Source organism: Morus notabilis, unplaced genomic scaffold (genome assembly GCF_000414095.1).
Source record: "Morus notabilis unplaced genomic scaffold, ASM41409v2 Scaffold285, whole genome shotgun sequence".
NCBI lineage: Eukaryota > Viridiplantae > Streptophyta > Magnoliopsida > Rosales > Moraceae > Morus > Morus notabilis.
Window position 1 is genome coordinate 11,276 of NW_010363065.1, and position 13,670 is coordinate 24,945.

At 32.6% G+C, this 13,670-nt stretch overlaps 1 protein-coding gene across 2 annotated transcripts; it reads right to left on the reverse strand.

Moving 5' to 3' along the window:
- Nucleotides 1-2,153: 2,153 nt before the first annotated feature.
- Nucleotides 2,154-7,135, reverse strand: LOC21401670 (probable serine/threonine-protein kinase abkC). Of its 2 annotated transcripts, XR_002902659.1 has the most exons (5): nucleotides 7,000-7,135; nucleotides 4,754-6,083; nucleotides 4,066-4,335; nucleotides 3,063-3,232; nucleotides 2,154-2,454 (listed from the first exon to the last, which is right to left on the reverse strand). XR_002902659.1 is itself a non-coding variant. In XM_024169128.1 (3 exons), exons 1-3 carry the CDS (start codon nucleotides 7,005-7,007, stop codon nucleotides 4,144-4,146), a joined length of 1,530 nt encoding a protein of 509 aa, XP_024024896.1. In that variant the 5' UTR covers nucleotides 7,008-7,135; the 3' UTR covers nucleotides 3,984-4,143. The 2 variants fall into 2 exon arrangements, 1 of the variants encoding a protein (XP_024024896.1); XM_024169128.1 differs by lacking the exons at nucleotides 2,154-2,454; nucleotides 3,063-3,232 and having other exon boundaries at nucleotides 3,984-4,335.
- Between the last annotated feature and the right edge of the window lie 6,535 nt (nucleotides 7,136-13,670).

Genomic DNA, 13,670 nt, shown 5'->3' on the forward strand with positions numbered 1-13,670 from the left:
ATATATATATATATATATATGTATGTATATATATGTATATATATGTGTATAATAAATCAAATAGAAACTCTGCATAAAACAAAATGAACACCAAACGAGAATTCTGAGTCAATTTTTCTTCAGTTAGAATCCATCACTTTTATGTTAGAAATTATGTATAAAAAATGATAACAATCGACAAATTCATTAATAAGTAAGACGGAAGATGGAAGCAAAATTCGCCATTGCGAAGGTTTATTAATATGACAAACAGTATAATTCATTTATATGTATGTATCCTTCTCTTTACCATCTTCTGATCAGTCTGTAATTGTCAAAAGAGGTCCTTTGTTCCGTTTTTCTTCAATTAAGAGAGAGAGAGAGAGATCACGGCACCTTTTATGGCGCCATGAGTCCTTCAATGGTGTAAAAGAAAGATTCTGCCCAGTTAACCTTAAATAGCAATGTTCTCAAAGTGTGCATCACATCGTACTCTGGATCAAGTTTCTGCTGCCACCCCTAAGAGAGAACAAAATTAAAAAATTCAGGAAAACCAGAAAAAGATTTGGTCCAAATCTGTAGAACCAGATTCAATTAAGAAACACTAAAAAAATGGCGAAACCATCATATTCATGCTGAAAAGAAATACTAAGAGACCTTGTTTGTTTCCTGGTGTTTCGATAATCCCATTTCCAAAAATGAATGTGGTGAAAATCTCTTTACTGAAAAGTTTATGGGTTTCTCCTACTGTGAATAGCTCATATAATATGTAATTCAGAAAGGCAGGGCAGATTGTTTTCTTAAAAAACAACAATTCACTTTTGCGGAAGCAGGAAATAAAAAAAGAGACATGGTAAGTTTCAGGATCGGGATGGTGGGAATATATGCAGATTCATCATTCCTTGAATTCAAAACAGGAACTGATTGTGAGAAAATGACACCAAATGTTCATACGAGCAATGAAATCAGGAATTAGTGACATATAGCTTAAAGGTTCGCCTTCTTTTGTTAGGATAATTGGTTCTGATGGTTGATTTAATATAACATTGAACCGAGATTAGGTCTGAGTATTGCAAAGTGATTGACTGATTGAAGGACTAGGGAGAAAAACCACCGCTTACCTCAAGAACCAAAGTGGTTACCATCACGGTGCAAACATTACCATCAATGTTGACTTTATGTCGTCTAACTTGCTCGAGCAATTGCTTCATGCAGTCACCGGGGCTCACCAATTCACCCTGCGGGGAGTCCCAGTACTTGAATGCTTTTTCGACTTCCTGCAGCCAATTAACTTCACAAGTAATTGCTCGATATTAAAAGGAGGGCATGCTTTATTGACCCAGAAGGGAAAAGAATTACACAGCAGCAGTTACTAATTTGAAAGAAAAGACGGGAACTTCTCCAAATCAAAATTGGATACAATTAGAGCAAAGGTTAAGGTCATATTCTGGGGACTTAGAAACTCAGAAAACTTAGGGTGTGTTTGTATCGTTTGTTTAAACAGTTTTTTGGGTTTTTTAAACGAAAAGGTGAAAACTAAATGCAAGATTATTGATTTAATGTTAAGGTCATAGTATGTGCTAACACTAAATGCAAGATTCTTGCGTGCTAATTTTAGATCATAGCATGCACATACAAACACAGCAAAACAATTTGCCCATCACAGAACCTCATGCTTCGATTGAGTATTTTCATCACATGGGAGTCGGTGATTCACAATTCATTTTATGTTTCTAAGAAATTATGGGCAGAATGTATATTGACCCTAATTATTCCAGACACTTATCCAAACAACAAGTATGAAGAAAGTTAATCCGATGTGTTCTTTTTAAAATTTCTGGAATTCTGGTAACCAAATACCTTGATTTAAAGACCAATGAATCAAGCTGGAGTCATTTTTCAAAATCAGAGATGCGAGACAAACATGATTGTGGTCGCTAATAAGATAAAAACCGCCTGATTCAACAATATATATATATATATATATATATGTACATATATGTATATAATAAATCAAATAGAAACTCCGCATAAAACCAAATGAACACCAAACGAGAATTCTGAGTCAATTTTTCTTCAGTTAGAATCGATCGCTTTTATGTTAGAAATTATGTATAAAAAATGATAATAATAGACGAATTCATTAATAAGTAAGACGGAAGATGGAAGCAAAATTCGCCATTGCGAAGGTTTATTAATATGACAAACAGTATAATTCATTTATATGTATGTATCCTTCTCTTTACCATCTTCTGATCAGTCTGTAATTGTCAAAACTTTTTGTGTGTGAGTGAGAGAGGTCCTTTGTTCCCTTTTTCTTCGATTAAGAGAGAGAGAGAGAGATCACGGCACCTTTTATGGCGCCATGAGTCCTTCAATGGTGTAAAAGAAAGATTCTGCCCAGTTAACCTTAAATAGCAATGTTCTCAAAGTGTGCATCACATCGTACTCTGGATCAAGTTTCTGCTGCCACCCCTAAGAGAGACCAAATTAAAAAAATTTAGGAAAACCAGGAAAAGATTTGGTCCAAATCTGTAGAACCAGATTAAATTAAGAAAAAATAATGACGAAACCATCATATTCATGCTGAAAAGAAATACTAAGAAACCTTGTTTGTTTCCTGGTGTTTCAATAATCCCATTTCCAAAAATGAATGTGGTGAAAATCTCTTTACTGAAAAGTTTGTGGGTTTCTCCTACTGTGAATAGCTCATATAATACGTAATTCAGAAAGGCAGGGCAGATTGTTTTCTTAAAAAAAAAAAAAAAAAAAACACTTCACTTTTGCGCAAGCAGGAAACAAAAAAAGAGACATGGTAAGTTTCAGGATCGGGATGGTGGGAATATATGCAGATTCATCATTCCTTGAATTCAAAACAGGAACTGATTGTGAGAAAATGACACCAAATGTTCATACGAGCAATGAAATCAGGAACTAGTGACATATAGCTTAAAGGTTCGCCTTCTTTTGTTAGGATAATTGGTTCTGATGGTTGATTTAATATAACATTGAACCGAGATTAGGTCTGAGTATTGCAAAGTGATTGACTGATTGAAGGACTAGGGAGAAAAACCACCGCTTACCTCAAGAACCAAAGTGGTTACCATCACGGTGCAAACATTACCATCAATGTTGACTTTATGTCGTCTAACTTGCTCGAGCAATTGCTTCATGCAGTCACCGGGGCTCACCAATTCACCCTGCGGGGAGTCCCAGTACTTGAATGCTTTTTCGACTTCCTGCAGCCAATTAACTTCACAAGTAATTGCTCGATATTAAAAGGAGGGCATGCTTTATTGACCCAGAAGGGAAAAGAATTACACAGCAGCAGTTACTAATTTGAAAGAAAAGACGGGAACTTCTCCAAATCAAAATTGGATACAATTAGAGCAAAGGTTAAGGTCATATTCTGGGGACTTAGAAACTCAGAAAACTTAGGGTGTGTTTGTATCGTTTGTTTAAACAGTTTTTTGGGTTTTTTAAACGAAAAGGTGAAAACTAAATGCAAGATTATTGATTTAGTGTTAAGGTCATAGTATGTGCTAACACTAAATGCAAGATTCTTGCGTGCTAATTTTAGATCATAGCATGCACATACAAACACAGCAAAACAATTTGTCCATCACAGAACCTCGTGCTTGGATTGAGTATTTTCATCACATGGGAGTCCGTGATTCACCATTCATTTTATGTTTCTAAGAAATTATGGGCAGAATGTATATTGACCCTAATTATTCCAGACACTTATCCAAACAACAAGTATGAAGAGAATAAAATATTTGAGTCGCTCCACATCCTTGGACATTAACAAAAACGGTCACTCTCATTGAGAACACCATGCAACTAGAACCAAATTTGTACATGATTTATATGAGAAATTACAAGAAAAACTGAATCCTCAAATTAAACATCAACACGAAGTAGTGATAAAGTGTTAAAATAAAGAACCCAGATCACTGTCAAAAAAGTATATATGCATACGCGACTACCAAAAATATTCGCGTTAACCTTGGTAGCCTTTAAGTTTTTCATAGCAAAGGCTAAAGTATTACTGCGGCTGCAGAAACCAGATAACAAATGCATTACCTCAATAAAAGTCTTTGGATTTGGACAATTCTGCCGTTTAGACAATCTAAGTGTGCACTCAGCTGCAGTTCGACCATCTCAAAGGGCAACTGCCTTAAAGAATTCTAGTAAATTCGCTCGATCTCTCTTTGAAAGTTCAGCAGTCATGCCTACATCAAGGAAAATGACATGAGGCCTGGATTTGAAGAGCCGTTCAGGTGATGATATGCCCTTTGTTACTCGGACAAGAATATTTCCAGGATGCATGTCTGCGTGAACGAAATTATCCACCTGAAAAACCAGATTCCTCTCTCAGGTAAATACAGTCAACTGCTTTATAAAAAATAAAATAAAATAAATAAAAAATAAAAAAAAGAAGAAGAAGAAGAAGAGAGAGAAACAATTCTAACAGACTAGATAAAGGTAGAAAACTCAAAATTTTATCAAGTAGCAACCATTAATGCAACATCCAGCCATCAACAATCAGAATAGATTAATCCAGTCTCCCCTGAGTAGGAATCTCTTTTATTCAATCACCTGCATAACTAATTCAAGAATTACGAACTCCTATAATAGGTTCTGTAGGTGCATAGGGAGAGAATGCTATAAACCTCGATACACTACACACATACAAAAAAAAAAGGGACTATACAAATTTACTAATGTATTAAGACAGTGTATAACGCAAAGAAGTGAAAAGGACACTCACCAAGAGCATCTTTAAAAGTGCATGGCTTCCAATATGTGCAAGGGCCGTTTTAATCTGCTCGTGTCCTTCAAGTTCATCAACATAGTGCATTACACTTTCACCTTGTTCATAAGTTTCCACTAAAACAGATGGGTGAACCAGGGGATACAAAGGCGTAGGGAATGAAACATCTTTCCATCTACGAAAGTTATATATAAAACGACTTAAATGGGCAGCTTCCCTTGACAGATCAACTTGAGACATCATGAAAACAGCAAACTGTTGTATGCTTTCATCTAATCTCAACCAATTCAAAGCAGGGATAAACTTCGAGATTTTTGCCACACAATTAATAATTGCAAAGTCCCTTCTAATTGCTTCACCAACACCTGGGTGTCGAACTTTCACAGCAACTACGATGGGCTTGATCTGTTGACCAGGATACCTGTATTTTAATGTTGCTTGATGAACTTGGGCGACACTTCCTGATGCCACAGGTTGCTCTTCAAAGGTTTCGAAAATCTCAGGCAGCTTGCAACCAAATGCGCTTTCGATACTCTTTTTGGAGAACGAGAAACTATGAGCTGGTGCCTTTGTATGAAGCTTAGCGAGCTCACTGCACAAATCTCTTGGGAAGAGATCCGGTCTAGTTGCAGCCCACTGACCCCATTTAATAAACGCGGGGCCTGCCTTCTCCAGTGTATGATGTACAAGAGAAAGCCATATCTTCCTGTACTGAATGCCAAGAGACTCGATGAAAGGTGCCATAGTAATGCAGGGCGAGAACAAAAGCGCTAGATAAATCGCTCTGAGAAACAAGATAAAAAATTCCAGAAGTGAAAACAAAAATGAGGTTAAATATACATGTCCATCTTGTGCATTGAGATTTAGAGTACCCCTTGTAGGAATTTGTTCTGCTTCCGCCCATGATCGTTCCATCAAAGCAAATTCTCCAACTACAAAGGCAATAATACCCGGTGCTACGAGATTTGAACGAGTCAGAGCCAAGCTCACCGCACAAGCAATCCTACCTATTGGTGGCAAAGCCGGACCACCATAAGAACATAGCTGAGAACATCTCTTCCATGTGATTTGTGCATGGTGAGATATTGTATTACTTGTTGCAAGGCCATGGGAATTCCGAAAGCCGCCACTTTTTAACAAGTTACTGTTTGCTTTATACAGAGAATATTCTCTCAAAGAAGGTTTGTAGTACAAAAATAATCTGCAAAGGGAGTTAATGGCACCAACTCTATCATATATCCTATCACTATTTACTTCGAAGCATCTTGAATTTGGACTTCTAAGGAAGGCTAGTGCAACCCTCCTCACGTTCCCGCTACCCATAAATCTGAAAATTAAGAGAAAAACAAATTTTTTTTTTTTTATGAAGCTATAATGGACTTAACAGATAAATATACACATCAATAATAAGAACCTGAAATTATTCCGTTATGCAAGTCATGCAGATTTCATCACCTCTATGTTTGAAAATGAGAAAAACCCGCAAGCTATGATCATCTCATAATGGTAAACAAAACGTCAGGTGTCACAATCTTCCACAGGAAATGTTGGAAAGTCTTGTTACAGCTTTCTATCAGAGAATTCACTGGTAGGTAAAAAAAAAAAAAATAATAATAATAATAATAATAATAAGAAACCTATTTTGTAGGCATAGTTTGGAACCGTTAGAATTTCTTTAATTTCCATTGAACTATCATAATCTTCTTCATCTGATGACAATTAAAAACTGCGTCTTACCTGTTACCAGAAAGGTTTTCTTGGCAACCTACGACAGAATTTTCCATTTTTCTCAGACGAGAAAAAAAAAATGTAGAAAAAGCTCCTTTTTTTCACTAAAGCTATAAATACTTCTACAAGTTGGATTAAAGACAAGAAAGAATATACATTCAGAAGTAAAATAAGGAATGAGGCCCGAAACAAACAAAACAAAACAAAACCCAGTTCAATAGACTCCTCTGTTTGCTTGCCGAGAGAATTAAATAATAAATACTCTATTGCAACATTATCATGAACTAATAACCCAATTGATATTCCCCACTTTATGTCTGACTCCGATTTCAAAATCACTTCTATGTGCCTCAGCTTAATCAACAATAAAACACCAAAAATAACGATTCAAAAACAGGGCACTCAAGTAAAGAACTTAGCGACAAAAAGAAACAAATAAATAATTAATTAAAACAAATAAATAAATAAATAAATAAAACCACAAAACAAAAAAGACTGTTGTACAAGAAAATGACCTGGACATGGCGATTGGGATTAAGGATCGGAGTTTTCCAAAATACCCAGTTGGCGCAATACACTGGGCGGCGTTTTCCTTGACGGAAAAACAGAGAGACCGTTGTCTGCGGTCTGAAAAGAGGCGCCGGACGGAGCCGCCGGGGAAGGTGGCGATGCTAGGGGAGGTTGAGGGGGTGGGTTTTTTAAAATGTTTGTGCGTATTTTGATTTTTGAGACATGAAAATAAGAATGATCTGTAAATTAAATTTGTGTAGTAAATATTATAAAAATAAAAATAAAAAACAGTAAAAATAATTTTTATTGAAAAATTATACGACGGTTAAAAATTATTATTATTTTCTATTTTCATCATTTTCTAGAATTGTTATAATATATTATTTAATAATTTTAATTTTTTATTATATTTAAAATAATCTCTTAAAAATTAAAATAAATATAATTTTAAAATTAATTTATAAATTATTTTCAAAACAATCTCATTTTTATTTTTGTATTAAAAATAAAATTATTTTAAAAACGTTACTGGTTTTCAATTTTTACACACATGTGCACCGTGTGTTTGTTATCTGAGCACAAACTCAAGCAAACGACACGCTCGTTTTTATTCTTTGTATTTCTCCAAGCTCCTGATAATTTTTGTTTATAAGACTTTTTCTTTTCTTAACTTGAAGATAGGGATGGAAAGGGAATTTACACTTGACATCTAGTTATATATTTAAGTGTGAATTTATCATATTAGGATATAGTTAGAAGTTAAAACCACGTAAGTGTTTGTTTTGTTTTTTTTTTTTTTTTTTTTTTTTTTTTTTTTTTTTTTTACTGATGAATAATATAGGAAGAGAAATGTTTTTGCACAAAATTCATGGATGCATTTTTTATATCGTGAGGCTCTAACTTCATACAGGTGCTGTATTTGGATCTAGTGATGAAGATAGAAATTTATTCAAGTGTAGCACTAGTAAATACTAAAATTTTATATTAAACGAGCAAAATTATGAAATACGAATGTTTCTTTTTTTTTTAAATTAAACTTGGTTTCAAGCATATTTAATCCCCACCTATGAAATTCTAGTCCAAAAATATTTTGCAGTTTTTTTTTTTTTTTTTTACGAGAGACTAATATTTTCAAATTAATTAGAGATTAACCATTTCACGGAAAAAATTGAAGGTCCCCCAATTTTTGACATGCGATATTTCGTTTCCACAACAAACTTTTGACAATAAATATGTATATATACACACACCTATATGTATTAGTAATCTACGATTCCTCGTCTTAAACATTTTTGGATGGATTATTGCTATTCATTTCTTGGCATTATATGAGAGCTCTTTAAATTTAACTAAATAATTTAGTTAAACTAACTAGAAAATTATTTTGGTTAGAAACTTTTTGATGAGTTATTCTAACCACATTTCTCATTTTAACTAAACACACATTATTTTAATATTTTTTAATTTAAAATATTAATAATTGTTTTGCTATTACTTTATGTCAACTCAAAAAATAAAATAATAAATAAATAAATGGCTAACCCAGCAACTACAACCATGTTAGGTATTTCATAATTTTAGTTAAAATAGCTAATTATTTAGCTTTTTTAATTTTTCTCTACCCCAACCATTAGCTAAATAGTTAGCTATTTTGGCTAAAGCATTTTGCACTACCTAAATATGACTAGCAAGAAGTGACTAGCTATTTATTCTTTTTATTATTTTATTTTTTGTTTTGACATAAAATAAAAGTTAAAAAAAAGTTATTTATATTTTAAACTATAAAAATTAAAATAATCTATGTTTAGTTAAAGTAGAGAGTATGGTTGGAGTAACTAGTTACTAGTTAAAAATAGCTTTCCAACATTTTAGCTAGAATTTTATTAAAATTTAGATAGCTCCCTTAGAGATCTCTAAATATAGCTAGCAAGAAGTAACTAGATATTTGGTCTTTTTATTTTTTTTATTTTTTTGACATAAAGTAAAAGTTTAAAAAAATTATTTATATTATATACTCAAAAAAATATTAAAATAATTTATGTTTAGTTAAAGTAGAGAATATGGTTGGAGTGACTTACTAAAAAATTACTAGTTAAAATAGTTTTCTAACCAATTTAGCTATAATTTAGCTAAAATTAGAGAGCTCCATTAGAGATGCTCACTAACTATATTTGGCTAGTGTCAAGTGCATTCTCTAAAATAGCTAACCATTTAGTTAATGATTAGAATAAATAAATCATTAGTCATTTTGCCTATATACATAAAATATCAACATGATAAGAGATGCTCTAAACGGCAAAAAATGTACGATTAGGAAAAAAAAATTCTAAAACTGCACAGCGAAACAAACAACATATTTTGGACAACATGTCATTTTTCACTAGAAGATTGCAAAGTATTTATGTGACACAACACGCTGACTATAAGGTACATTTGGTAGGAAGGAGGGAGAGATAAAAGGAGGACCAAAGAAGAGTGAAGAGATCTAACTAATTCACCTAAAATAAGAAAATGATTTTTTTATCCTTCAAAAGTAATTACTAACAAATAGTAAAATTGATAATATAGTAATTAAATAAAAAATATCATCTACTCTTTCAACTCTCTCTCCCTCCTACAAACTAACATAAAGAATTATTATAATCATCTTCATCATTTACATTCTTCATCTCTTCAATTCTCTCCGTCATTCCTTCTCTATATCTCTCTTACCAAACGAAGTCTTACAAGTCATTGACGAATTCTAAAGTTCTAAACAAATAGTCACATGCTTGTTATAATAAACAAACAATAAGTACTTTTTCGTCTTAATAGATATCAAATTTAAACTACAAACAAGGAGACAAAACACAAACTAATCAAGATAACAACTACTGTTATTACAAACAAAAAAATCAATGGGTGCGTTTGGAACTCGTTCTAAAATGATTTTATTTTTTATATGAAATTGAAAATGAAAACGTTTTCAATCTCAGACAGAAATCAAAAATGAAAATGCGTTTGATAGTTTTTTTAAGAGATTGTTTTCAGTATAAAAAAATTCATTAATGTTTCTCTCTCTCCCTCTACTCGAGAAGGGAGAAAACAGAAACAAAAATGAAAAACGACTAAAATTCATTTTTCATTTCTCTCTCATTTTACACTAAACCAAAAAATCGTTTTCATTTCCTTTTTTTATCTTTAAATGTGCCAAACACCGTTTTTTTTCCGTTTTTATTTTTTTTCTCAAAAAACGTGAAAAACAAAAATGAAAACAACTTCAAACACACCCAATATGTCAGAATATCTTAAGGTGGCCAAATTCTTCAAAACTAAGAGAAGAAAACTACCGAAAAAGATGTTGGATTGGCAGATGCATATCATTGTTGGTGTTGAAGGCCGACAGACGCACCACCACACGACTCACCTCCACCCACAAAACAAAACCTCGAGAACCCACCAAACCGCCTCATTCATGACTTATCGAAAACGCACCATCCTGCTAGATTGCTGTTTCAAGCCATCCCACAATATCTGTTACATGCGATTAAGCATAAATTATGAAATATGAAGCATGATAGCTTTTTTTAAGCTTAAAAAGATAATAAATTGATAATAAATGTCTTCAAAACACAGTAAAAACATACAACAAAATTAGTCCTGCGTTTTTTTTTTTTTTTTAGTTTTTTGTTTAGCATTTTTTAACAAAAATCTAATAAGACTCAAACAACTCTTTACTTGCCCGTCTCAAACCGCCCTGCACGCTATTTAGGATCAACAGTCTTGGTTTCGAAATTTTTTCCAAACCGCCCTTTTGCAATAGAGCCACACCTCGCTCAAAAAGCACCAAACTGCCCACCTTTGCGCCTCTTAGCTCTTTCTTTTTCTTTTTTTTTTTAATTTGAAAAACTCAAATCTCCGTCTCTCACTCACTCTTTGATTTTAATAGGGTCGGTTACGTTTGGTTCATAGATTCAGAATTATTCTCATTTTACGTGTATTTTTTGTGAGAGAAAAATACTGTAGATAATCATGAATCATGATTTAGAATCAAAGATGAATACAGGAAACAAACATCTCCTAAAATAACCATAAGTCTTTCTTGTTAATAAGGTGATGACAAACTTCACATGATTAAAAACATGCCGTTACTGGCCGTAACTTTTACTGTTTATTGATCAAAACGTCATTTTTCCTAAGAACTGTCGAAATTTACACTAAAAAAATGGGGTGCCGATTCTATGAAGAAGCAAACGAAAGTTTTTTCTGTTAGTGGATCAACCATATGTCATTAGAGAAGTTTGAAAGTTGTGTTCTAATTAGAGCCTTCCACGTAACATAAGCAAGAATGGGCCAAGCAATCCTAGGCAATAATGCTCCAGATGGACCTAAGTCCTACCAGATAATGCTTAGTGAGACACACATCAGTCGGATGTGCATATTAACCAAACGTCCAAAAGAGCCAGAGCTGTAAAATCCAAAGTATTTTTCACAACGATTGAACGTATAATTGCTATACTAGATATTTGATCAGAGAGTCTAGGAAATGAAAAGTCCAATCATTGGACTTGAGCCTAATCATACAAAATTCCAACCAAGGAGTGAAACATGAACAAGAAAAATAATTTTGATAAATCCCAATTCTTCAAAGTGCAACTTTATTTAACGAGTTATATTATGTGGTTTAATTTTATAATTTTTCCCTTATAATTTATAGTTAGTTACTATTTTTGCTTTCATAAAATTTCTTTCTTCTATTTTGTTTGCAAGTCATTATTTTTATTTTTTTTAAAGGGGTTTGCAAGTCATTATTGACACCTATAAATTTGATTTTAGAATTTATTCGACATATGCATAGAAAACCTAGCACCACATGAACTAATTAATAGAAAATAAATGACTAAAGCCTCGTTCGTTTTGCTAATTCGAATTAAAAACTTGAGTTAAAAAGTAAATTTATACAAAAGAAAATATTATAACAGAAAAGGTTAAATTTAAATTTTTGTAAGAGAAAATATTGTAGTAAAAATTTGAGTTGTGATTCGAATTAACAAAATAATTTGGTGCCTAATTATATATTATTCTAGAGTTCTAAAATATTCATGGTGTTATGTTATATATGGGTACCCTATAAATATCTACATTTGAATTGACCAGCTGGTTTTTCTTCTTTTTTTTCTCTGTTCGAGTTAAACTTGAATAGACCTGCCGGCTGCCCTCTCCTATAATTTCAAGTGTAAATCAACAAAATTTGATGATTATTAGTACATGTTAGTTTTTTTGCTAGAAATAGTACATGTTAGTTTTTTTTTTTTTTTTTGTTTACATATTTTTTTTGTGAAAAATAGTACATGTTAGTTACATATACACAAAGAAATATTTGCTCTTGCAAAAAGAAGAAAAGAAGGAAATATAGAAAGCGGTCCCCGCCTCTAACACCAATAAAATGCAATTGTTCAGTTTTCTGAAAAAAGGAAAAGATTATGATGTCTAAACGAAAAAAAACAAAAAACAAAAATCAAGGATCGAAAAACCAAGACAAAAAAAAGTGAATTATTGGTGTATATACGTACATATACATATATATATATATATCTAGCTGGATTAACAGTTCTGTTGTCCGCTCGGTGTAAAGCAAGTCAACGTTTGAACGACAAGATCTGGAGGTAATTTAAACGTAAACGTAACTCCAATAATTCGTTTTCAGCGAAAAATACTCGTTAAATTTTCTTTTTTAGTTCCTTTCTAATGATTCGTAAATTTTCAGTGCTACTTTTGGTTCGCTTTCACGACTACTGCACATTTTCTACGATTTTCTGTTCGATTTCGTTACGTGGATCTTTTTCGGTACTCTCAATTGAAAGAAAGATAAATACAAGTACAGCATCTATATTTTTAACATTGCTGGAAGCAAAGACTTGTTTGCATGAGATTTGTTGAATATTACTCGTTATTTGTATTTGTAGTTGTTAAAAAGTATATATTGCTATTGAGGTAAAAAAACAAAAGGGCTAGGGTTGTCCTTCCTCTCTCTCCTTCATAGAGACGGCTAAATTTCTCTTTTTGGTTTTTTTCTTTAAGGTTAGAATCTTGACGCCACTTTTGATTAGTCGTCAGACTCTCAGTCCTTGTTTTGTTATTATGTTAATCCTGTAATAATTGAGGTGATTTCCCCGCTTTTCAACTTTGTCAATGTGTCACACCCATTTGTTAATAGCATAGATGATTGTATCCGACTAGATTTGATTCTATGTTGTATAGTTTGTGTCCCATTATTTAGGATTTTACCTTGGTCGACTGGTATTAATTCATCGACTATAGTGATTTTGTCTAACGAGTCTTCGTCACACTCAATCTTTATGAGCTGAGCGGGTCTTTCCCTGTTAGGTCTTGACACTTGTGTTTTGCCCCTGTACTTTATCCGTGGATCCAATCAACGTTTGGGATCGAGGTGGTGCTCACTTGCCACTAGTTTGAATGTGTAATTTGTTTTTTACTGAAATGAAATTTTTCCCAAGAAAAGCAAAACTTGTTGCCACTTTTAAGAAATATAAACACATAAATTGTTAATTACCCCAAATAATGTAACTAAACTTCAGGAATCAAAACGAAAATTTAATTGTTATATATAATGAACAATTAATTAAAATCATTAATAAGTTTGATTTCCATTATAACCAAACAGGAACAAAAAATA